This window comes from Cyprinodon tularosa, unplaced genomic scaffold, assembly GCF_016077235.1.
Source record: "Cyprinodon tularosa strain WSP-4 unplaced genomic scaffold, ASM1607723v1 ctg312, whole genome shotgun sequence".
Lineage (NCBI taxonomy): Eukaryota > Metazoa > Chordata > Actinopteri > Cyprinodontiformes > Cyprinodontidae > Cyprinodon > Cyprinodon tularosa.
Window position 1 is genome coordinate 965,085 of NW_024039022.1, and position 27,137 is coordinate 992,221.

A 27,137-nucleotide genomic window follows, 5' to 3' on the forward strand; every position below is an offset into this window, starting at 1 on the left:
TGATTCGTCATTGATCAAAACATGGCGATGGTCCAAGACCTGATTCTGTTGACATTTTGTACTAAAAACTCAATAGCGCCCCCACCGTTTCCGGTAGTATTGCTCCGTATTGATCCGTTTCGTTCGTAAGCGTAAGCTCCCAATTTTCGTGTCAAAGTAAGGACGAAATCGACGGTTAGAACGTATGAAACACTCCACACGTATCCGTATCCGTCTTTTACGTGAGGTATGAATGGGCCTTTAGTCGGCAGTAGTGTTCTTTGACAAACATGGATGCCTCCAGTGAAGCTCATTCAAATGAAAATTACTCTCAATTAAAAACACTTATCATTTATTGAACAGGATGTTATAATTTCAATTTAAAGTACTTTCAGAAGTTTGAAGTCTGAATATGACCGGGCTTATCCTTTAATATTTGCAGCGTATATTCTGCAGGTTGAACATTGTTGACATTATTGGTGAGTTTGTTTGGAGTTTTCCAGTTTCTCCCCCTACCGCGTCACACAGTGTGTGTCCTTCTCCACTGCAGGGCAGGAATGCTAAGAGGACCTTTCTTCTTCTTTTGTTGTGTTCACTATGACTCAGCCTCAGACCCCCAGTTGGGTCTTTGTTACAGAGCACAGCCCACTATTTGTGTTCAGCTGTTGACTTGTTTATAAAACTGTTCTTTGGTGCCTGTTCTAGTTGCTTGGTAATGAGTTGATTTTGCACATAGCTATTTACTTTCAACTAAACTAAATAACTATTTGTAGTGCGATGTAGAGGAAAAAATATTTATATATTTTTTTAGGTCTGGATCACTACAAAAATGAAGTATGGATAAATATTTGTATATCTTTACCTTCATTTTCCATTTGTTTGTATTCTTCATTCATCTCTCCGGTGGTCTGTCTCATTGCAAAGTTGGAGTCGTGGATCATCAAGCTTGTGGTCTTGCGATTGTCCTAAAAAAAAAAATTATTATTTTATATATATATATATATATATATATTTATATGTACACATATACATGATCAATTAAAATGATATTGTTATACCTTTTCAAAATATCACTTAGAAAATGACAATACTAAATGTATTTGTTGCAAATACATACAGTTAATTTGTAAAAAGGTTTGAATACTCTGTCTGTTATTGTACTATTCAATGGCTGAAAGGTTTGGAAACCTCTGGTCCGTCCATCATCCCTCCATAGCAGTGACTTTGAACAGAAAGTGTTCTGTCTTGAAATACTTTAAAATATTAATTTAGTTAGGATTAAAACAGGGAACTTATAGTTCCCTTCATTATTTCTGTCAACACTCTATTACTTGCCTAAAACACACAAATTCTCCTCTTTGTTGCTGATGTTCTACTTGTTTTGTTGTTTATTAGCTTTATTCCCGTCCTGCACCTTCATCCACTGTGATGCAGGGGCGTGCACACATAGACACTAGGTGGTGCTAAAGCACTAGGAAGTTTGCCCTCTATCAAAGAAAATGCCCTTTTGAAACTGGTTTTTTTATTTTTATTATTATTATTATTAAGATTTTACTGAGGTCGGTTTTGAAATTATCTTTTGAAAACCTGAGCCATTAAAAACGACTGAAACAATGCCCCGAAATGACCGACCTACTTGCACACAAACGACCAGCCTCTCTCTCTTCCTTTGTCACGTGAACTCGCTCGGTCGCCCGCAGGGCATGCCAGATGTGCAGCATCATAGCAGTTTTCAGATAGCAGGAACGGTCGCTGACAGGCTGCTTCTCCCGTGCCCCATTAGCCAGGTAATATACAGATCAAGCAGAATCATTTTGTTGTGCATTAAAATGTCTCATTCAGCAGCACCAAACACGCATTTTGCCGACTGGTCACCAGATAAACTAGTTGTCTCCTTGTAAGATGCTATTTTACTTTTTATATTTTGTATCCATATTTTTTATCTTAAAGCTACAGTGTGTAATTTTCAGCGACATCTAGCGGTCAGACTGCAGACTGCAGCAACATGAACGTCTCCCCCCCACCGCTTCTCCCCCCCAACAGTACGGCGAGCGTTACGGGACAAAATGTCTTCCACGACGTCGGCATCACCTACCTTCTCAAGTGATGAGGTTTGTTTACATAGATAATTTTACAGATAGTTTTTCATTAGTCTGTGTAGGGTATAGATTTCATGTAGACTTTAGATAATAAATATACCCGTTATTTTTTCTACATCGTTGTGACGTTTTGGTGAGCTGCTTTGCATGGCTCCAAAGGAGCCGGAGAGAAGTAACCGAGGTATATATCCAGAAAATTATTTTACAGAAAATTACTGAATCATTACCTGTGAAACGTCAGGGACGTTGCTGAATAAGTATACTGGAGAGTAACAGCATCATCACGCAGCATGTTATTGTTTTAGACAGGTCTGAGCATCCTGTGCTCCAAAAACTGCAGTGATATTAGACAATCGTGTGTGTAGGATTAATTACCTGTCCAAGAGAAAACTGGCAACTTGAGCGTCACTTTGAAAACCTTTTTCCTCCATCAGTGACTTCCATCGTGTAAATGCCGTGCCAATGTTGATCCGTGTTTTTTGTCGTTTCTTGTCACGCTTGCGTTTATTCTCGTGTTTCCGCTTCTTAGATGACGGGGGTTCGGTGTCCGCCGCTTTTCGTTGTGATACAGAGTAGGCATGATCCTCCATTCATCTGATGTTTGGCCACACAGTGCCAAACAGTTTGCAAAGTCACTCACGCCTGCCGCCTTGTTCACCTTTCTTGTTACTGAGGCGCAGTATACCTGCTTCTTCTTCTTCTTTGGTTTCAGGCAGACTAAACGCTTCTCAGGCATAATACTGCCATCTACTGTTCAGTACCGTCTCAGTTAATCTCTCTCAACTTGCCGTAGTTATTTTCAAGCGTAATGGGAGATCTCGCAATCGCTAGTTTGTTGGCTCTGCGCTTGCCGTAGCGCAAAGATGTCTGCCTCCATGGCTGCGAGACCCGCTCCTATGTAATTATAAATAACGAATTCTAAGGCAACGCAAATATTATGGTTAAAAGGCTGAGCTCATAGGTGATGATAAATAACATAGTTATGTATAATATATTAAATTTCTGACTTTATATGCCTGTAATTATTACACACTGTAGCTTTAAGTGTATACATTAGTCTATTTTATTGCATGACGTATACCCACAGTTTTTAGATATTTTTATAATTTTATTTACCTATTCCATATTATATGTTTCCAGTGATGGGCAGTAGCGCCGCTACATGTAGCGAAGCTATTAGTTTAACTACATTTTCCAGTAGCTTGACCGTAGCGTCGCTGCTTTATTTATCAAGTAACTTTCCTGTAGCAACGTTATTGTTTTGATCAAGTAGCGACGCAGCGTCCACAAACGCTACAAAATCCAGGGCAAAACTAAGAAATGAAACCAGGTTTTCTATTTTGAAACAACAATCAGCCACAAGCTACTGTAAATAGCAGTTTCAGCTGACGCTCTTATAAGTGGCATAGTAGCGGAGGCACACTCAGTAGAGTTAAACAAGCGCACCCTTTCCGAGGCTGTCGTTCTATTGGCTGGAAAGGTTGCTAGGCAACGATCCAACTGCAGTCTGAGAGAGCAAAACAAATCCGCAAGCAGAGCCTACGGGTTTGCGAGCGTAACAGAGCGCGGTTTGTGCGCGAAGAAAAGGAGGCAAGCGAGAGGAGAAAATATCTGTGCAAGAAGGATTAAATCTGAGAGAAGAAACAAAGAGAGAAGAGAAAATATTTGAGAGAGAGCGCATGTTTTGAGCGTGAGCATTATAAGTTTTGAGAGCAAGAAGATTAAATTCTTTTCTCAAATTGAAATGATGTGCTCTTGCATTATGGCAGGATAATTCTCCCATATCTATGTGCCACTAAGATACTCTAATTAGAGAGCAGTAGTGAAACTTCCATATTGTGTTTTCATGGCCTAGTTTACCTGACAGGATGTTTACATAAATCAGTTTTTAGGCTTTGCACAGACAAGATGTTTTTATTTATGGAGGAACAGCTCTACCGTATATAAAATAAATACATAAATAAATAAATGCTCAATAAATAAATAAATAAGCATTCAATTAATTGCCTCCAAAAATACAATGAATAAATATGTAGGTGGAAATTAAATTAAATGGTGAGACATATATATATGTATCTCTTAATTAGCTTCTTTATTTTTTCACCTTCTTTTGTAAACAGTTTTGTTTGTTACTTGAATCAACTGTTTAATTGAGGTCTTTTGTAGGGTTTTGTTTTCCCTAGAGATGTCCATTGAATGCAAACTCATAGCCATGTCTCCATGTGTAGAACACTACACAGTACCTTTAATTTGGTTCTAATAACAGCAGATTGTTTACTAGTTTGTCTACTAGTAATTACTTTAGTTTTTATTTTAATATGCTGATCATAAAGCAATGTTTACACTGCGTTATGTCATTGGCTGATCTTTAATAAATATTTTAACTAGTGTGTCAGACTCATTTTGAATTGACATTAGGTTGGTACAACGTTAAGTAGCTTCTGATGTAGTTAAGCTACTTTTAACACATTAGTGTAGATTTTAACACATTTAACACATTGCTATAATTCTTTAGGTGGTAGCTGTTGTGTAGTGAAGCTTAATTTATTGTTGAGTAGCTGATAGCTTAGCTCACTACACTGGACAAGTAGCTTGCCCAACACTGTATGTTTCATGTTGCACGATTGTACCATAAAAAATTCCTAGTTTGTGAACTCCTTCACTAACAATGGCAATAAACGTGATTCTGATTCTGAAAGTTTTACACTGTAGCCCAAGCCAATGACAGATAACGTGAGGACGACCACATAGGCTACAAATAATTTTGGTAGAGTTTGCAATTGCAAATACGGAAGAGGATTAGGGCCACTGAAAAAAAAAAAAAAGTTAACTGATTTTTAAATTTTATTTCAGTTTAGTATGGGAAAAAAGTCAGAATGCTGACTTTAATCTCATAATTCTAACTTTTTTCTCATGATTCTGACTTTTTGCTGAGAATTCTGACTTTTTGCTCAGTATTCTGACTTTAATCTCAGAATTCTGACAATAAAAAATTCAGAATTCTGATTTTTTTCCCATGTTAAACTGAAATAAAATGTAAAAATCAGTTAACTTTTTTTTTTCAGTGGCCCTAATCCTCTTCTGTACAAATCTATGTGTTAAGACAAACGTTTTCTGTTGTATAGGTTTTGTTAGGCAACATAAATTAACACATTTTGGTCTCTTTATTGTCTTAATTGTATATTGATTTAGTAATTGCAGCACAATACCAAGAAAGGAGGGTTAATCATATTGAAAAATCTTAAAAGCTGGTCACATTTTATTTTTAAGTGGTTTGTGCAGCAGGTATTAAAATAGCTATTATTTTGTAGGCTACCATAAGTCATATCCACGTGACAAGACTTCCAGTCATGTTGCCCTAATAGCCCATTATTTAAACCAATGTGGCATATTTGTTAAAGCTATTATTATTATTATTATTATTATCATTATTATCATTATTATTGTCATGATGGTTATTATTAATATATTGTAGCCAGTCACAGCAGGGAAGCTCTATACCATCAACATCTGCCAGGACAGGAGATGAGGAAGAGTTCAGGGAAGACACAGAGACAGAAAAAGACCAGGATGAGGGAGAACAGATGGGTGAGGGAAAACGGGGAGATGAGCCAGATGAAAAAAGTATGCTTTAGTCTGTTCTGTTGGTGATGTGACTTTTTTCCATTGAAAACTCACGTTTAGAGAATGTTACAAATAAAAGTCAAATTTCATTCAACATGCGTTTATTTTTTTTTATAATTAAGTGTTACACGTGCGCTAAAAAGTGCCCCCCCCCCCCGCTCCTGAGCACCTGCCCCCCAAAATGTCTGTGCACGCCTCTGCTGTGATGCATCCGTTTTCCTCTACTTTCCATCACAGTATCTACTTTTTCTTTATCTCCACCCTGATAAAGTTCTCTAATATTTTAGCTGTTTGGTCATGCTAAGAGGAGGGTTGGCCACTGGTGCAGAAGAGCAGATTTTTGCTGTTTTACACGAGACAGGCGAGGCAGAGTGGGACCCCTGACCTTTAACCCAATGGCCTTTCCTCCTAAATCCCTAAGGACCCCCTGTGTTGGCTAATAACGACTCAGTGGAGGAATGTAATAAGTGGGTAATCTACCTTAAAGCAGGATTCAACCTTGCTGCCATCTGCAGAGATCCAAAGAGTTCCTTAATGCCACCAGGACTAGAGCGATATTCACATTCAAGCTCAGAAACATCTCTGTATCTTTCCATCTCCATTAATATTTTCCTCTGCCCTTTTTGCAGGCTGACAAGGAGGGGCAGGTCTTCCCGGTCATCATGTGCACTCGGACCTCTCCTGACCCCGTCCCAGAATGCCAGTTGTTCTCTGAAGAGGTGGAAGAGACTGTGGAGGGGGTAGCAGAAGAGGGCAAAGAGAGGGAGTCAGACAGAGACAGTGCTGTGGAAAACTCCCAAGGCTCTGACGCTTTCGAAGGTCTCAACAGACTCGTAGACAAGGAAGACGCACTGGGAGATCTCTTTTTCTCTGGGGAGAAGTAAGCACTGTTAGAGTCATTTTAACCTCTGCTTCATCTTCCATTCTGTCATTTATGGAAATGATTTTGTCATCAGTTTGCAGGGTGTTTCACTGCTTTGATCTAACAAGCCTTATTGTTTGCTTTTACTTTCTACCTAAAATTCCCAAATGTTTTCTTGAGGCATTTTGAAAAGCCAACTATCACAGTCTAACCTGCATGTTTTCTTCCCATTTGCAGGTGTGCTCAGGCTAGTATCTCTGTAACCTCTGACCTCTCCACACGTTCCTCGGCTTCACTGAACGAAGAGCAGTTTGAGGACTACGGAGAGGGGGAAGAACCAGAATACACTGCCAGCAGCCCTTCTCCAGACGACGACGCTCGAACTAACGGCTACTCCGACCTCGGCTCATCTGTGCCCTCAAGGTAAAATAGGTCTGAAGGAGGAAACATTTACATGCTTTGATTTGAATTTTGCGATAATCTGTACTGTATGACTTTTTTATCTTAGTTGCCACATGTTTGAATAATTCATCAAAGCGTTGGCTCAGATATGACACTAACATGTGTCCTGGATGGCTTAGGTACAACGTGACTCTTTAAGCCAATGAGATCTTAAGTAAATGCTTTACATTCAGCTGTATGGTTTGATATGTTACACTGTCACATGGTGTAGGGAATGCTACAGACATGCCTTCACAGATTATCTGCATGTCAGGTGTTTTTTTTTCAATCACTAATACGATTACTTACCCCAACTATAATTTAATGACAAAGGTTGCAATGAAACTGTTTGGTAAAGTAAGTCTAATCAATTATTATGAGCTCTGGGAATGACAGTTTGTGCCTCCAACGGCGTGCACAAACATTTTTGGGGGCAGGTGCTCCAGTTGGGGAAAAAGGGCACCTTATACATCACATGGAGAGCCGCCAACAGCCAAACATGCCTGATGCTTGCATTTGATGATCTTCCACAGTCCATAGATAGCAATGCCACATTGGTTTCACTAAAAAAAAAAAAAAATTCTAATTCACTAATATAAAGCTCAGGAGTCCAGAATATCTTCAAGTTTAATGGGTATATATGACAATTTTCAGACATACTTTAAAAGACCTTAAAAAACACAACTCTGTTATCTTAAGTGCATAATATGTGAAAATAATGTTTTAAGGTTAAAAACTCTCATTCCACTAACAGAACATCTTATTCCCTGTTCAGATTGGGGACAAATAAAATTATATTCAGGTCATTTTTTGCAGTCCAAGATAAAAATTGAAACATTGAAATTGAAAATGCAACTTAATCTACACACAATTACATCAATGAGCTGCTTTAAGTAAATTTTTTTTCTAATTTAATCAAAGAGTTGCCTTTTAAACCATTCCTTGGCGCCCAGTAGAGGCCAGTAAAGACGTTATGCTATTAACTAACCGGTTGGTGAAGTAGGTAAATATTTTTGTTTTGTTACGTCTCGTGGAGAAAAAATACAAAAATCTAGATTCTTGGTTTGATAGGCTTTTAAATTCATAAATGGTATTTTGGGCCAAAGACTAATAGGTGTAAAAAAACAAAAAACGATTTCAAGAGGGGTCTTTTTTGTGCAGAGGGGAAAAGTGTTGGTGCCCTGGCACCCCCTAGTGTTTATCTGTGCACGCCCCTGTGTATCTTAAAGGTTTTAACTTGACACCATTCGCCTATTTTCATTTAAACTTATTGCATGCACTTAAGAAAAAAAATCTGATAGCTTATCTCATCATTTTGAGATCAATATCTCTATGATAGTAAAAACTAGCAAACAATGTCACCCACGTATAACTAAAATTGGCACATGATGGATCATTATCAAGTTTAAATGGGTTTTTCCTTGGCATGAGGCGCACCTCTGATGAAATTTTATTTTCATAAAAGAGTTTCCAGTTTTGAGTCCAATGCTAAAGCTGTCAATAGTCACTGCTGCCAACCTCTGGTTTAGTGGGGAACTGCTTGTTCTGCCAACCATTGCCATCTCACAATGTTAGAGAATCTTTTAAAAATGCCTTTATCATCTGGATCATCACTAAAATGTAATGGAATTTTTCCTTGGCTTGAGGGACACCTCTGATAAAGACATAATTCATTTTCATGCTTTCAAGTTATCCTGCACACAGACAGTCAGACAGACAAAAACACAAACTCTCATAAAAACGTAAACTCCTTGACAGAGCATTAAAAGCATTAAAAACTGAAATATATGGACTTGTCAAAACTGGGCTGACCTACTCTTTTTTTTTTTTGTGTGAACACAGACATTTTGGAATTCTTTGTTTTAACTTCTTTTGTTTTAACATCTCATAATTCCAATGTTGTCTTTTTTTGGGACTCTATATCATGCTTTCAAAATTTCACTGAAAATGATCAAATCACTGATTTTTATTTTTATTTTATAATTGCCATTAATATTTAGTCAATGTTTTACCAAGAGAACTTAATTTATTCATTTCAAGATCAATATATAGAAACATTTTAAGATTTGCCATCATATATGATAAGATTAGAAACCGTCATGCAGCAGCTTCCGATGCTTATAACACATAATCCTTTCAGTCTCCACGGGCTATTGACTTCTGTCGCTAATTGTCGTCATGGCGATCGACTTTGCTCCTCTATGCAAGTAGCAAAGCTGTACATGCATGTGATCTTTATCTTTTATACTTTTTTACATTTACTTTGGGAATTAGATCGTTATTCCACCACCAGCTGATGCATATTGTCATGCATTTATTTCTGGAAAAAGTTCCCCTTTTTAACAAATTAAATATGAAACATTTCATTAAATCAAGTAAAGTTTGATTCTCTAGGTGAGGTAACATCTGCTTTTAGCAGATAGCTCTTCATTTATCATTTATAATCATTATCACACAAATCAGATCTTAACTTTTTAAACCAAAACTTTCTATTCAGAGTTAAAACTCAATTTTAAACAACTGTAATCAAGGATTTAACCCCAGCTGTTGCTGCAGATGGTAAATCTAGCAGAGAGAAGATATTTCTCAAAAGATGCATCACATAATCATGATATAGTTTTTTAACCTCTCCAATTCAAACTATCGACTTGCCATAGTATTTTGTCCCATCATTTTTTTTATGTGTTTTTCAGTTTGTAAAGAGTCATTTCTGTCAAGTCAGAATGGAAAACAGTTTTTTGTTTTAGGATTTCGAACTCCATCGATATCCAGATGATTTTAATCTCCAGTTTTGATCCACATTATTAAGACTTTTAACTGAGAAAGAGTAGCTCAGTAGTTCATGCTATAAAGGAAGTGTTAATATTTATCAACGCCTTGTGCTTAATGGGATTAAACTTCTCAGATGATTTACTGGCAATACAACTTCATGCTCCTCCATGCATACCAATCAGAGAAAACTCCTCAGAACTGTGAATAAATTGTGAAATAAGGGCCCAGGGTTTTACAAAACATGAAAGAAAAAGTCTGCCTTACTATGGAAATTATGATCAGGCTTTGACATCAGTGTAAGAATTAATTAGAGTTCACTTTTGGCATAAACTTTAGATTTTACAACAAGGTATAGATCCTTTATATTCAGATTAATTCATTATGAACAAGCCATCACTCAGGTAGATCCTCCCTTTGCAGGAAATGCACTCAGTCTTTCATTGTTCATTATTTTACCTGTTTCTCGATAAAAGACTCAAGTTATGTTTTACCTTAACAGTAAAGGGTTGTCTTTGTGTGTCTGTTTGCAGCGCTGGTCAGACGCCCCGCAAAGTGCGTCATCAGTTTGCAGGTGAGCTCATGGACGTCTACTGTTCTCAGTGCAGCAAGAAGGTCAACCTGCTCAATGACCTGGAGGCTCGCCTCAAAAACCTCAGGGCTAACAGGTAACAGCAGCTGACCTTGTAAAGCAAGAGTGTTGGCCTCACTATAGGCCTGAAACAATGAATCCTAATTAATCAATTATTGAAATAATCCACGATTCATGTAGTAATCAATTTATCATCTGAATGTTGAAGATCTGAAACAGCAACCGCCCCACAACAATAATTATGGCAAAATTGTAAAAAAAAATTATAAACATTTTGTATTTAAGGTTAAAAATTTACATAAGTTGTTTAGTTCTAGCTTCTCTTGGTTTAAATGCTTTAAACACTTTCTCTTTAAAAACTTTTTGCTATCTAATTATTTATTGTACTCCCGCTTCATCTGGGATGCAAAGGCAGCAGTCTCAGCAGAGATTCCAAGACTTCCCTCTCCTCAGGCATTTGTTCCACCTCTGCTGGGGGAAGCCCTAGGTGCTCCCAGGGCAGCAGCGAGACTTAGTCCCTGCAGCGTGTCCTGGGTCGTCCCTTGGACCTCTACCTGAGGGGACATGCCTGGAACATCTGCTGAGGGAGGTGTCCAGCGGGCATCTGGAAAAAGAAGCCCAAGCCTCCTCAGCTACTCCTCTCCATGTGGAGGAGAAGCGGCTCTACTCTGAGCCTCTCCCAAATGACGGGCGCCTCGTTGACCTACATTAATCCGCCGGTGCTTAGACGTGGAACTTCAATTATTTGTTGATTAATCAAAAAAATAATCGACAGAGAGAAGGTTATCGTTAGTGGCAGCCTTAGTTCAAACTTCAACTTAGTTCGAACAAAAAGACTTAAAAAAATAATAATATTGTATGGTTATGATTAGGCTACGAGCCTACGACAGACTGTAGTCAATTTAATTTAGATTTGTTTCACCAAACAAAAAAAAAACAAAAAAATTGTTGCATCGATCAAAAGTGTGAAAGGCATCCCCACAGGATGATGCTGCCACCACCATGCTTTTCAGTGGAAATCAGAGGTTGATATTCATGTTTTTGCACAAAGATTTGCATTTCAGTTGACCAGTTCAGTTCCTTCTCTTCCTGCTTTGTGTCCTCTGCTATAGGTACAGTAGCTTATTTCTTACCCCCCTCTTAGGGCTCCACCTCCATCACTAGCCCTGCTGTCTGCATAGAGACTGGCACCAGGCTGCGCACCAAACTCCCTCTCGGCGTCACTAATCTCCCTCTGAGTAACACCTCTAGGATTACCTAAGCCCTCTTGGCTGCTTCTCTGATTAATGTTCTCGTTGCTCGGCCTCTCAGTTTTGATGGACGGCCATGTCTTGGTAGGTTTCCCGTTTGGGCCTCACTCTTTCCATTTTTAGGTGATTTATTAAACATAGCTCTGTGAGATCTTGAAAGCCTTTGTTGTTATTTTATAACCTGATCCTGCTTTAAGCTTTTTCACAGCTTTCTCCCCGACTCTCCTGCCGTGTCAATTGGTCTCTGGGAATCTTTTTGTTTTCTAATATTCTCTATGAACATCTTCGCACCCAGGTGTTTTAATGCCTTTACAAAGCATCTGGATTTGTTCTGGAATTACATTCCAAACAGACAAAATGAATTTGCTATTTAAATGATGTCAGAAGGCTTTTAATTAACTGGACTTTATTCAGGGTCGCTTCAAATGGACATGTTTCTGTAAAAACATGGCTTTTTCACAGAAATGTTTTATTGGTATCCTCTCATGCTGGACATGCCTGCATGGATGTAATATAAATGTGTATTTTAATAGCAATAAGGGTGATTTAAAATAATACCTTGATCATGCATGACAGAATCCATCCACCTCAGTGTCTCTAGGTAAACAGAAACAGATGCCGCCAGCTATTTCAGGCACTATACACGTCTCTTCCTGTGTAGGATCTTCCTCTCATTTTTACCAATGAGTCACTGTTTGCTTTGTGGGCTGTTTTTTCTTTTTCTTTCCATAAGACAATAAAACTGATGCCATATCGTCAGAAAGGTGTTCAAAGGCCTGTTGTTTTGCACCTGTACACAAAAAACAGACTCTAATGGTAAAGCTGCCTCTCCTGTACTTACCTCAACAGCTATTGTAACAGGGAGACTATTAATAGAAACATAATGCATGATCTGTACTACAGCTGACCTGAAAACAACACTGCACATGCAATCTTACAATCGGCTGACATTTTTCTATCATCAGGGAACATTAGAATGATCAGAATGAGGGATATTGGTGTCTTATAGCTTATTTTTTAGTATTATTTTCCTCTAATGCTCGGTCTACTAATGCTCCTCTAATTGGATCCACTTTCCTTTAATGAATAATCCCTGAAGCACCTGAAAAATAAAAACATTTGAAGGGAAGTACTAAGAGAGGTGTAACTAAAAATAAAAGGTAGATATTGTATATATAAAATGTCTCTAAATAAGGCCAGATCTCAGGAGGATAATGAGAATAAATGTAACGTCTAAATGAATAATTAGATCAGCACTTTCTGCTTCCTTATTATATGTTTTAGACCAGTTATTTTTAAGTTTATGTATTTTATAAATGAAAAAACGTTTTTTCTTTTTTTTTTTTTTTACATGCAGTCCCAGCAGGAAAATCTCCAGCACTGCCTTTGGAAGGTAGGTCAATCAGTTGTTTACATGTGTGCATTTAAAAAGATGCCTGTATGTGCTTGTCTGATCCAAAGGTCACTCATTGGTGTGTTTATGCTTTTTATGAGCTGCTTTGATCATGTTTGACTTGTTTCTAGATACATCCAGCAACTCAGGAGAATAAAGGCCACTTAGGGCTTCCTTATTACTATCATGAAATATCCATCCACCAATCGATCCATTTACCTTAATTTTCGGACTATAAGCCGCGACTTTTTCCCCCCATTTTTCGACCTTGCGGCTTTTATATAACAATGCGGCTTATCTATGGACTTTTACAGCTAACGGCCACTAGGGTAATACGGTACCTCCGCAAGCAGACTCAGAGAAAGACGGACATTGCGAGCGCAATACAGTTTGTGTGACGACCTCATTATGGAAAACATACGTTGAAATGCATATGTTGCAGCTTTTAAGTTAAAGGCAGTCAATTTGGCAGTAAACGAAGAAAATAGAACAGCTGCACGTAACCTTGGAATCAACGAGTCAATGGTGAGACGTTGGAGACGCCAACAGAAAGAATTGTCTCAATCAGGGATGCACAATATTGGGATTTTGACCGATATCCGATTTGCCGATATTTTAAAACTCATGTAGCCGATAACCGATATCAATACCGATGTTAAAGCTGGACAAAAATAAGTAGTCATTGAAAATAGCAGTTTTATTATCCATTTCTGACACTTCGAAAAATAATATACTCAAATATATTTTCATATGCTGATATCAAATTGATTTTTAAAAACGTGGTATCGATCTATTTTACTTTCAAAATCTCGTTAAATTTCATCGTTCTGTTACAAACTCTTGTGATATTTTGCAAATTCTTGTGAGATTTTGTTAGTAAAATAGATCGATACCGCGTCAATATATCAACATATAAAATATGGCAAAATTTCGTGAATTGTCGGGGGATTTCGTAGCATAACGATGACATATAGCAATATTTCATTAGTAAAAGAGATTGATATGGTGTTTTTAAATGGCAATATATCAGCATATGAAGATATTGTGATATTTTAATGTAGGGATTTAAGTCTGTAAAAAAGAAGTTTTTGAGGAAGAAGAAGAAGCAGTATTTTTTATTTTTTTTTAGACTTTAGAAACTCAGAAGCTGATCAAATATCGGGTTAGATATCGGTGGGGTGGCCGATGTCCGATATTCAGTTTTAAGGCCGATATCGATAGGGGGCCGATTATATTGTGCATCCCTAGTCTCAATTCAATTGTGTTGAAATGTTAATATAAGGAGCTTCCCCAAACAGTTGCCTCTTTCCCGACAATCCTCTCCGTGCACGAACCATATGGTAATTAAACATAAAAAACATGCGGCTTATAGTCCAGTGCGGCCTGTATATGTACAAATCATGCAATTTAGCTTCTGGGGCTTATATTCAGGTGCAGCTTATAGTCCGAAAATTATGGTACTTTATATACCAAATCCTAACTGGGTTGGTGTTTTGCATAGGTCTGTCCATTACAGAGAAAAACCTAAGACACTCTCATACACAACATCTATAGAGCAATTTAAAGCAACCTATTAGGCTAGCATATGTCTTTAGGCTGTGGGAAGGAGGGGGAATACCCAGAGATGATCCCCTACATGCTCAGGGAGAACATGACCATTAAATCCAGGAGGATTCCTGCTGAGATTCAATTACAAGACATTCTTCCAAAAGGATGATTAATCCACTAAATATGTAGGAAATAAATAAATGACATGAAAGAAAACACAGGAGCACAAGGCATTATACTAGGGCGGGGCTTTATGACTTCAATTAAAATATTATCATAATATTTTTTTATACTATGATAACGATAAAAGTTTATATATAAAAAAAAGATAACTGTTTGGCTGAGACTGCATGCCACAGCAGTGATAGCCCTGAATGAACAGATACTAATTTTAATAATTGTACCAATTTAAAATAAGCATCTTCAGACACCACTTTTACAAAGAAGTATGATTTCTATCACAAAAACTACAAGGCAAATGAAAAATTCTGACAATTCACACATTTTTATTGATTTAAATATCATTCATTGTAATTTATCACTTAGATTATAAATAAAAATTCTTATCATGATGAGGAATTTATAATAATAATGACAAATGGTATGATTAATGCCCACCACTAATCCATACATAGCGCATCAGTAACCTAAGAGGAAGAGTTCTACTAATATAAACTGCAGTTGAAATAAAAAAATAATAGTGACAGTATGAATATATAATTTCTGCTGTTCAGCATTGTTGCTGTAAAGCACACAGGCACCAACACTCCCATTACTCCTGATAGGCTTGTTTCTGAATAGAAGCAGCTGAAAGTCTCAATGTCCTACGCATAATCAGTCTGTGTTTTCATCATTTTTTTTAAATGACAACATGCTGTTCATTCCTAAAAATGTGGTTGGCTGAAAATCAATCGACTCGTATACCATCATACAGTAGAGTCATATCTGCATTTTGTCTTTCATTCGGTTCAGACCGTAAAACACAGCTGCAGCTCATCATCAAAGGTTATTAGTAGAAAGAGCAATTATGTACTTAATTACAAAACCTATAGCTAATGAATAGTACTCTTTATAGTTTTAGTGCTCTGGCTGCAGGCAGAGTAATGTTCAGCATGAACTACGTGGTGTTTTCAGTATCCTGGGGCAACAGAGATTATTTAGCTGATTGAAAAGAAAATCTATGTTGCCACCTATCCTTTTTAATTATCCACCTGGATCTTTTTTTTTTTCAGAAGAAGATTCATAATTTTCTGAACTTTAAACAAATAATTGGATAATTGATATTTTATGAAGATATTATGCTTTCTGATTCAAAAACTTTTTGTCGCGAAAGTTTTGGTTGATTAGACTTTTTTTCGCACAAAGATTTTTTTTTCCACTAATTGAAATGTCTTTAAATACACATTAACATGAATTGAACTCATGATAGTAAATAGATAGTCATCAATGCACACATTCAGCGACATGCAGGAGCTCTTTCAAGCTGGACACCGTTTCATTAAACACCTGTCCCATTTACCAGGAATCAGAATCAGGAATACTTAAATAATCCCAATGCGAAATTTATTTGGTTACATTACATATTTGTATATAATTAGGGGGACTCCGCTCCATCTCTGCATCAATTTGGGCAGCAAATGGTTACCTAGCAGCAGCTAGGTAACCATTTTCACCTAAGGTGTCTGCAAGCTTTTGTCCTAACTGGAGAAACACAAACTGAGTTACAGTGACAGAGTGAAAATAGCTTGTCAGGCCTGATATATGCACTCAATAAGGTTTGCCCCCCCATCTCCTTGTTCTTTCTAGTGTACATGTCTGCTTTGATTACATCCACCTCTTTATCTACCCTGTCTGTTCTCCCTCCCTTCCTCCTCTCCTATCCTTGTACCTCTATATTACTGCTGTTGTCAATGGAGCAGAAATTTTCCCATCACTTTTAAAGGGGTGTGCTGATTTAAATTTTAAACAATAGTGTGTCACCCTGAAATGCATAAGTTGCTCCTCCGTATTCCCTAAGTGTGTGTATCTGTGTCTGAGCAGGCAGCTGCTCCATAACAGCAACCTAAGCAGCCGTAACGGCAGCACGGAAGACCTTTTCAGAGATAGCATTGACTCCTGTGATGTCGACATCAACGAAAAGGTAAGGGGTCAATTGCATTGTCTGTGTCTGCAGGCTGAATGTAGATCTATGCTTGGAAAAAAACTTTTTCCACCATCTGTAACAAAGGAAGGCAGGTTGGTTAGGGGTGTAGCGGCAAGTTAACTAACTTAAGTGAAAAGAACAACATGTTTTCCTCCCAAAAACCAAAGATGTTGATTCTTTAATGTATGGAAAGTCTTGCATTTTAGATTCATTTAAAACTTATAAAGGATGTACCACATCTCTGAAAAAATACAGCAATAGTTTGCTATATTTGCAATATACACAAAAAGTGGGCTCTCCCACACTGTTTACATTCAATCACGGCTGCATTTTATGAAATGAAAATGTTATTTTCACTCCAAGCTGCTGCTCATCTACTCTCTGAAAGCTGTACAAAACGAAATTTCGTTTTGTATACACTCTGTGTGTACAAAATGAAAACAAAAGTTGTCTACGTCTAAGTCTCTTCTAATTTACTAATCAAATAGTCACTAACCGGAGTATACAGACTCTAAAACAGCATCAATCAAAGTGTAGTTTGGCTTCACCTTGTTCAGATTCTGTGAATAAATCTCACTTGGGGAACTCTAGCTATCTGATTATTAATCAAACAAATTTTCAAACAGTTTATTGATCAGCAAAGTAATCGTTTGTTGCTGCCCTACCTGTATTCTTTCAGAAATGTGAAATTGGGAATGAGTTGTTTCATTTTGTACCTCTTTTAAAGGAGATAATAAACTGTTTTAATTATAATACATCATTTGAAAACAGTTTATTTTCTGTCGTGAGATGAATTTTTCTTTGTTTTAGTGTAAAGCATAGGTTTAGAGTCATTCACCAGTAGGGCTGGGTAAAAAAAATCGATTTAATCGATTTTGAATCGATTCCTTTACATTTTTTGCAAAATCGATGTCTAGAAAATTAGATTGATTAGTATAGTGACACGTGTGACGTTCACATTCAAATGAGCAGGAAAGATGCTCTCAAGATGACTTCAAGCCAGACAGCTGCAGATATAGCCAATAGGTTGACTGAAGACATTAATAAATTGTGGCTGAGCAGCGAACACCTTGTAATTGTTACAGACAACGCTGCAAATATGGTGCAGAGGAGATAATGCAGCTCATGCATGTATCCCTGCTGTGTCACGTCCGCTTGCTGGAGTGAGGCTTCACTTTTTCACTTTTCACAAACAAGTTTGCACTTTTAAAACAGTTTTGTTCACATCTCAAGTTTAAACTGTCTGATTTAGAAGTTTGCAATTGTGTTTTATATGACAGGAAAAAAATACAATACATGAGCATTTTGAAACACAGTTTAACCACTTTCATTATTGTAAAAACAGATGGAATTGAAATTAATCGATTTACAACTATAGGACTCAAAATCGAATCGATTCAGGATTTTGGCGAAAATACCCAGCCCTACTCACCAGACATCTTTCATAATGAATGTGAATTACTTAACACATGAATAAAAACTCATTTGATCAAGCTATCTGTTTCTGTCAGGTGAGTTCTCTTGAGAAGAAGGTCGCCGAACTTGAGAATGAGATTCTGATGAATAGCGACCTGAAGTCCAGACTGAAGCAGGAGAACACACAACTAGTACACAGGTGAGGTTGACTCATTGCTGTGCTCTAGATCCTAGTTTTAGTTTGGGGTCTCTTATCATGTTGGAATTTGCTGTAAGATGGACGCTTCTCTCTCCATGCATTAGATTAGCTTTCTACTCTGGCTCACTCTTTGAGGTGTTCATTAGGTTTATCAAGGATTTTAGTTTTTTGTTCTGATGCTTAACCAGTAAAAATTCTGGATAGAGAAAGGTTAGCTCTAATGCTCCTCTCAACCACCAACAGAGGTGGGTGTCTAATAACATCTACCTTTATTAATACATGAGAAACAAACTCACCAGGCCAGCTTAATGGCCTGGTTATAACACGAGGAATCGCACACACTCACACACACACACACAAACACACACACACACACAGCACAGTTGGCAACATTTTCAGCATCATGGCAGTGATATGCATTACATCCCTCTACTGCTGAGACTGCAACCTGAAAGATCTCACTAAGTCACCTTAATGCATAAAACCAAATGCTCCATTTTAATATGAACTTCCATATTCAGGACCATTTTACTGTTGAAGCTGTACTCAAAGTGCTTCTTGCAATGGCTGCCCTTGGGAGAAGTACACACTCCTCCAAATTGTGCCCATGTCCTGCTCAGCTGGTTAGTTGTAGACTGAGGAAGGTTATGGTTATCAGGCTGCAGTCAAAATGCAACTTAGATGCATTAGTGATGATTGTTAGCCTGGGTGCCATTCCGAACTTAGTCCCGCCCACAAGGTTTGAGGTCGGGAAGTTCGGTCTGGCTCTGCTCCATAGTAGCGCGAGTATTATCGCCCACTGTCAGGCGATCCAATCAAATTGTCATGGCGGGCTTTATACTATGATCGACAGATGATCAACAGTAACGTAATCAACCACGTGACCAAAGCGCGCTTGGGTGACAACAATAATGGCTGCCGCTGGAGAGTTTAGGTGTGTAGATTCTGCTATTAGGTCTGTTCTAGAAGATATCGACAGCAATTTAATTTTAAAAGAGGAACAGAGAAACGCGATCAAGGCTCATCTTCTTATTCTAGGCGTGCAATAAGCACGCTTTGATTTTTGTTGACAACAACTATGCGTCGCTTGACATACGTCACGCACTCCGTTGCTCTTATTGGTTGTAGGTCTATCCAATTGAGTGCAGAGGCATTTTTTTTCCTGGTTCGTTCAAAACACGCCCCATAATCACAGCTCTATGGAACAGTATCAGACTCATAATCTGACTAGAATTGAGTAGGACTACGTCAGGCTAGATGATTGTGTTTTAACTTCAGAGGAAGACTTAAACTAACGGGAATATCCTCGCTAGATTGATGGATCTGCTAGCAGGTTGCTGCCTCTAGAGTGAGATTAAGGTGGTTATCGTTGGATTATGATTCAGTTGTGAGCATAAGGCTACGTTCACACTGCAGGCCTTGATGCTCAATTCCGATTTTTTTGCGAAATCCGATTTTTTGGCTTTCCTGTTCATATTTCCAGATATATGCGACTTGTATGTGATCTCCTGCGTGAACAGCAGTCATACAACGCAAGTGTTCTGCCTGCGCAGTAGAGGACGCAATGACGTCACAGGCCAGCGTGCTTTCGGTGTTTTCCAATGATAAAAACACAATCTTTTCAATATGGCTAAACATAAATACTACTCTGCGCATCATCGTCTGCCAAGGTTGCTGTTTTTCTTGCCGCTTCTGTGTAGCAAGAAGCAGAATAGTGACCTATGTCAGGTATTAATGACGTTCAGGTCGGATGAATGCGACCTGGCCGTTCACACACAGGTCACATTTGAAAAGATCTGATTTGTATCGGATTCAGGAGCACATAGCCAAGTGGCCTGGGTTGGATTGGAAAAAATCGGATCTGTGTTGTTCAGACAGCCATGAAAAGATCAGAACCAGGTCGCATATGGACAAAAAAAATCGGATTTGGGTCACTTCAAGCTGCAGTGTGAACGTAGCCTAAGTGTTTGGTAAATTGTTGGAAACTTGGTGAAGACACAAAAACCCACGTAGTATGCATCAAGCACAAAGCATCATAATATTTCCAGTTCACCTTAAAGGTCTAGATTTTTCATGTCTAGCAACATTTCTATGGTTTGTCTACCCTGTGGGTCAGGTTTAATCTTGTTAGATGGAGACTGTAGCATTTTAAAAGAACCCTCCTGTCGATGTTGATCTTTATTAAATGTAATGTGAAAAACTCTTCCCAGGGTAAATGAGCTAGAAGAGCAGCTGAAGGACCAAGAGACTCGTTCTGAGCAAAATACCCAGGAGGAGTTAAGAAGACACAGAGAGGCCTACAGCAAAATGGAAAGAGACAAGAACACCCAGATAGAGCTACTGACCAGTCGGTGAGAAATACATTTAGGCAATATTACACCAAAATAACTTAAAAATGGTTGCATTATACATAAAACAACTGAACTGTTGCAGGTCAAAAGATTGTATTTTAGTTCAACAATCCTGCATGTTTGAAACTGTACACAGAAATTGAGTTTCTTAAAATTGATACGCTGTATTGTCAGAAATAATGTTTCCTCGAAGAAGAAAGTGAGTGATGATTTTAGTTAGGATCTAAAAACCTGAACACTTTATATGTTCTGTTTGTTTGCTATAATGTATTTTAAACACAGTAATGTGTAGAACAAAAAACACTTCCTGGTTGGCAGAAATCTGACCTATGTGCAGGTACAGTTATCCATTACAGTTACAGATCAGCCTTAGCTCTGATTTCAGAGAAAAACAACAGATTCCATCTTCAGATAAAAAGTGAAATACTTAAAATGAAATAAAAATCTGATTATAATTTTAGGTGTCTCTAATGTTACTTAGAGTTTTGTATTTGATATATGGTTGTAGTTTCATATATTAACTTTTGCTGATCTCTGTTCTTTAGTATCAAGCATCTGGAAGAGGAGAACAGTGACATGTCTCTTACTTTGTGTCGACTCAAGTCACAGACAGAGAGACTTGATGAGGTGAGCCCAGTTCTCTTCTCCTCAGAAGGATTTTCAAAGAATAGTTTCCTCCTTTTGGGCTCATAGCCAAAGCCGTAGCTTGGTCTGCAAATACGGCTTCATATGATATCATCTGCATTATGAAAAAACCCCTATTGGGGTGGAACAGCATGTTTATTCTTACACTAATGTTTAGATAATGTCATATTGGAGGCTTAATGCCTACCTGGTTGGCAGTGTCAGGGGTAATGGCGCTGCAGAATAACGACATTAATAAATGTGGTTTTTTTTTTATCAACTAATTCATTTTCACATATTGCTAAGACCCATTTAAAGCAACGCATTGCTTCAACTCGATCAATTAAAGCGAGGGATTTCTGCCGCAGCGACCTGCAAAAGGGAGGCAAGGTGCGCAGACTCTGATTGGCTGGGGAGCCGCAATGTGGCGTCCAGCATTCATTGAACACAGACCGAGAGGAGAGATGATGACGTAGAGCCAGTGATTCAGTGATCGCAAGCCTGAAGAAAAGTGCTTAAAGTTTCTGTGATTTCCTCACTATGCGCGAGGACAAAGATTTTCTACAGGTCGGTTAGAAGCATCTCTAATCTAAAGAAGCTCCTCACATCATCTCAATCGTCACTGACTGACAGCTGGCTGCCCACATGTTGTTCTTTACTTTATATTATTAACTGTCTTTCTCGGAGCGTTAAACCTCTGTTTAATTCTGCAAAAGGTATTTTATTTTATTACACGGGTTATAAAAACATTTTTCAGCTTCACACCTATTTTACAGCTAGCTGAAGCTTAAAAATGTACAAAGATATAAAGTTTGAAAGCATCTAAATTGCTTTATTCTTTTATTCTAAGCAAAAAAAATAATCCTGTCTCATCAAACACACCGAAATGATACAGTTTAATATGTTCTCAAATGTTTAACCCTTTAGATTATTTAATTCACTTAAAGGAATAGTACACCCAAAACATGATTAGCCTTCATTTTCTACTCACCCCCATGCTGAACAACACTCTGGAGTACTTTTTTGATATCTCAAATGCATCTGGAGATCTGGGAGGCTTCTTGCTGTCTGCTGACATTCAAATAATGGAGGTCTATGGCGCCTGAGACAGAAAGGTCCATAAAAGTCCACAAAAAACGTGTCAATATTCCTCCATACTGCTCGTCCAATGTATTCCAAGTGTCCTGAGTGGGTAGCATCCAGAATTTACTCGAAACGAAGTCATTTAGAATGTTTTTAGAGCATAAACAGTAGTGTATAGGATTTCCTAAAAGCGCGTGCCTGCGAGTAGGGCTGCAACTAACGATTATTTTAAAAATCGATGAATCGGCCGATTATTTTTTCGATTAATCGATGAATCGGACAAAAAAAATTTTTTATATTAACTTCTTTATTCCAAAATAAACATTTTAGACAGAACAAACAAGCACACAAGTACAGGTTGCTCATTAACTGTACTGGTGCAATATGAAAAATAAATGTTTGTGTAAAAACTACGCAAACTTACATGAGAAATGTAGCTGTACATCCACAAAATATAGGCTACTTTGTTTCATAAAGCGCAAAAAGAGACAGGCATTTTTGTTTTTAAAAGCCTCTAAGGGGTTCAAACAATAGGTCCCCCCATTTCAACAAATGAGTTTTTTTTAGACTAGAAGAGTTCTGCCTTTTAAGACAGGAAAGTATAGCAGTTAAAGTTGCTGCTTGAGAAAATACTGAACCATAGAGATAAAAATAGCCCTGTGATTCAAATTATAAATTGTATTCTGAATAAAAATGAGAGAACTAGGGGTGCTAAAAAACACATCCTCCAAAGACAGATATTTACATGGGAATGTGGCAGATAATTAATTGACATATTACTGATCTTGCTGGATTTTGTTCTGCTTTACTTCCATAAATTGCAGGATCTTCTTTTCTTTATCTTTGCCAGAAGATTTAAACTTTAAAAGCCTTGCCCTCATAATTTGCAAGTTAATTTATTTATAAAGAAAATATAAACGCTGCTTAACCAAATTTAAATGAAATTAAAAGTAAAATAAGTAGCCAACCTTATCACTGTCTGTAACCTACTAACAAGGTAAGGAAAGCATCAGATGAGCGAACTGAGAAACTAACGTTACGTTTCCCCACTTTAAAACCAAACAAACATGGTTACTCATCCTGCTGATCAGCTCTCTTCACTGCCATTGAAGGCTCCAACGTGTTTTCTTTTCAGGTGCTGCGTCATAACAGTGGTGCTTCCGTGCCATGTTCATTTGTTTTTACAAAAGTTGCATGTTACGACTTTTTTCACTTTACAAAGCGCAGGCTATTTTAATTATTGTGATCAATTTGCGCCGTCAATCCCGGCACATGCGCGCTTCATTTGCAGTCTGGACGCTGAGGGTAAACTCCTCACTAAAATCCTGCGGCTCTGACTCTGACTGCCGCGCTGAGATTCCTGTGGGAGAGGGAGAAAGGGGTTGGGATGGGGGAGGCGCCCCACGGCAGGCAAAAGCCGCCAGTGACACCGTAAAAAGTCGCCAGATTTGTCGCCAGTCGCTTTTTTGAAAAATAGTCGCTGGAGGGGTCTGAAAAGTCGCTGAGTTGGCAACACTGCAACTGCGGCGCTGACTCGCTCCGTCATATTTTTTTTTCTTCCCCCGGATGACGGCGGCGGCGGATGACGCATTAATCGCGCGACACAACTAATCGATGATTAAATTCGTTGCCAACGCTTTTAAAAGTCGATTTTTATCGATTTTATCGATTCGTTGTTGCAGCCCTACCTGCGAGTTCACGAGTCTACGGAAACCGCGGCAGACCAAACCAGATGAAAGTGCACATTCAGCTCGGCAAAGAACTCATGCTCTTCCTCAACACTGAAGTCCTCAGACATTTTTCTTTCGTTGTTTCTTTCTTTGCACAGGTAAACAGCACATTTCTTCTTCTACGCTTGCATTATCGGCAGAGCAGACGCTGAATGCGCACTTTCGTCTGGTTTGGTCTGCCGCGGTTTCCGTAGACTCGTGAACTCGCAGGCACGCGCTTTTAGGAAATCCTATACACTACTGTTTATGCTCTAAAAACATTCTAAATGACTTTGTTTCGAGTAAATTCTGGATGCTACCCACTCAGGACACTTGGAATACATTGGACGAGCAGTATGGAGGAATATTGACACGTTTTTTGTGGACTTTTATGGACCTTTCTGCCTCGGGCGCCACAGACCTCCATTATTTGAATGTCAGCAGACAGCAAGAAGCCTCCCAGATCTCCAGATGCATTTGAGATATCAAAAAAGTACTCCAGAGTGTTGTTCAGCATGGGGGTGAGTAGAAAATGAAGGCTAATCATGTTTTGGGTGTACTATTCCTTTAATATATAACTACCTATATGTCATAATTAAACATCCAGTTGGATTTGAAATTCCAACAACAGTAAAGTTATGAAAATTACTAGATATTTTCGCTGTTAAAATGTAACTACATAGCTACTTTGATTAGTAACTAGTTACTCTGAGCAAGTTAGTAACTGCCAGTTTGTACATAGAGGGGCTATTTGAGATATGTCAATCAATTTAGTAATAATAGCAATGCTGTTTGTATATCTATGTGGAATATGTTATACAGTATAATTTGTGCAGCCTTGTGAAGTTTGAATACTCTTATCAGGACTCAGACATAAAGCAAAAAGCCACTAGATTCTTACCACCTGTTTAAGGTTAGTATTATATATAGCCTGATTTTATATCTTCAGTTCAGTAAAGCCTGAATTGGTCTAAAATGAAAGGAAAAGCAAATATATTATGTGGCTATAGAGAACCAGTTAGTTTAAGTCAAACTAATGCTTTTAATTTTACAGTAAATGCAGCCTACTTTTCTGCTGTTTCACCTGGATTAAACTGGGATCTGAGTGAAGCTTTTCTCTCCTAACACGAGTGAATGGTAACTGTGGTTAAACACATGACCCGATTTAAGAACTTAAGACTTAACCCAGTTTATTTATTTATATGATATGTGTAAATAAATCTCGCTCATATGAGATAAATAAAAATAAAAATGTGTTTCTCAATCATCAGGAGAAGCAAAGGATGACAGACAAGCTAGAGGATACCAGTCTGCGGCTGAAGGATGAAATGGACCTTTACAGGAAAATGATGGACAAACTGAGGCAAAACAGGGAGCAGTTCCAGAAAGAGAAAGACGCCATGCAGGAGGTATTTAGTCAACCGACTGTCCCAGGCTGACAAAAAGCTTTCCAGATACGGTATGATGTCATTTATCAGTCTGTTCTGTGGTTTGTAGTTAATAGAGGACCTGCGTCGAGAGCTGGAGCTCTTGCAGCTCTACAAGCTAGAGGCAGAGAAGCCCGGTCGAAGCCGCAGCTCCTCATCTGGACTGGCAGACTTTAACTGCAGGTCCAGAGAGGTGGAGCTGGAACATGAGGTCAAGAGACTGAAGCAGGTACAGATACATTTCCTCTTTTAAATTTGGTCAAGTTTCAATGTGTTACGGCTGCTCTATGTAGCAAAATAGCATTGATATTTTTTTGTTTAAAGTAAAAAAAAAAATTCTTCGGTTTCAGCTCTTGAGAAGAATAAGACCTTTTGTATTTATCTCCAAATCCTTCTTTTCCTCGCCGTCTCTCCATCATAAGAGTTTTGTGTGCTTTATTATGATCCGTTACTAGAATCCAGTGTTTCCTGAATGTTTTATATGTCAGCTTCCCTTCAGGCTCTCATACATAATAATGTGGTTTATGTGCTGCCACAGAGGTAGAAAAGTGTCTAACTGTTCATGAATCAGTGTTTTTATGACTGCAGAGATTAGAGTGAGCTGAGGGGCTCCCTCCCTCCTCGTGTCCGTTTAGGTTCACCAGCCGGGATGTCGGATTTGACAACAAATCATAATGACTCCTTTTACCAGCTCTTAAAACCCCCTTTTTACTGCAGCGCTGCACGGCTTGAGCTGCAGATATTTTAACTCGGGAATAGAAAGTTTACTCAGGCTAAACCGTGTTGACTTTTATGTGAACATCAGCCATAGTCTGTATATGAGTGGTGTATTTTTTAATCATGCCTTCATGCTTGTAACAATTCAGTCTAAGCTGTCCTGCAAAAAGTATTCATACCCTGAGAAGTTTGTAAACAAATTGCAAAAATCATTAATGTATTTCCCCTGGGATCTTATGTGGTGGATGAGCAGAAGTGGAAAGGGAAAAAAATCTGTTCTAGTTTAATATTTTCTTTGATCAAATCTGAAAAGTGTGGCATGGATTTTAAATGAGCAATGTTTACTTTTAATTCCAGTAAATAACGTGTAGAAGTCATGTGATCAGCACTCTGTTTGCTGTTCCAGGCTTTCCTTCATACATTTCTAAAGAATCGATTAAACAGCCCCAATAAAATACAACACAAAAAAGCTTGAAAGTAGAGCATCCTGGGAACAAACACTTGTAAAAGAGCTGAAACTGGGATGAAGGTGCACCTTCCACCAGGAAAATGACTGTAAACATACATCCAGTGTGTTAACAAGTCATTTCAAAGTATTTTCATCTGTTCAGTCCTACTGAGAAATATTGGCAAATCTCTGTCTGAGTTTACCCACAGCAGAAATATAAAATAAATAATAAATAGCTGGAGATGTTTCTGATGAAGCTCTATCATGATATAGTGCAAACCTATGGTGCTAAAACTTATAAAAGATTTTAATAAGTTTTATATTAAGATTTTGCTGCATTTGTCCGACGTTAAGATTACTTTCTTTTCTTACCTTGAAAAGCTACATACATTAAATCTATAAAACCAGTATCAGTTTATGATAAAGCACATATATTTTGGTTGCCTCACCCAAACCCTCTTAA

General features: G+C 38.1%; 1 protein-coding gene across 1 annotated transcript in view; it reads left to right on the top strand.

The window, feature by feature from the left end:
- Nucleotides 1-27,137, top strand: part of LOC119788235 (rab11 family-interacting protein 4B-like) — a 57,761-nt gene that overhangs the window by 21,377 nt on the left and 9,247 nt on the right. Inside the window, exons 2-11 of the mRNA XM_038292441.1 lie at nucleotides 6,332-6,582; nucleotides 6,802-6,987; nucleotides 10,308-10,442; nucleotides 12,974-13,009; nucleotides 16,598-16,697; nucleotides 18,212-18,315; nucleotides 20,526-20,666; nucleotides 21,212-21,293; nucleotides 25,354-25,491; nucleotides 25,580-25,738. Coding sequence (XP_038148369.1) covers nucleotides 6,332-6,582; nucleotides 6,802-6,987; nucleotides 10,308-10,442; nucleotides 12,974-13,009; nucleotides 16,598-16,697; nucleotides 18,212-18,315; nucleotides 20,526-20,666; nucleotides 21,212-21,293; nucleotides 25,354-25,491; nucleotides 25,580-25,738 — 1,332 coding nt within the window. The remainder of the gene's footprint in view (nucleotides 1-6,331; nucleotides 6,583-6,801; nucleotides 6,988-10,307; nucleotides 10,443-12,973; nucleotides 13,010-16,597; nucleotides 16,698-18,211; nucleotides 18,316-20,525; nucleotides 20,667-21,211; nucleotides 21,294-25,353; nucleotides 25,492-25,579; nucleotides 25,739-27,137) is intronic.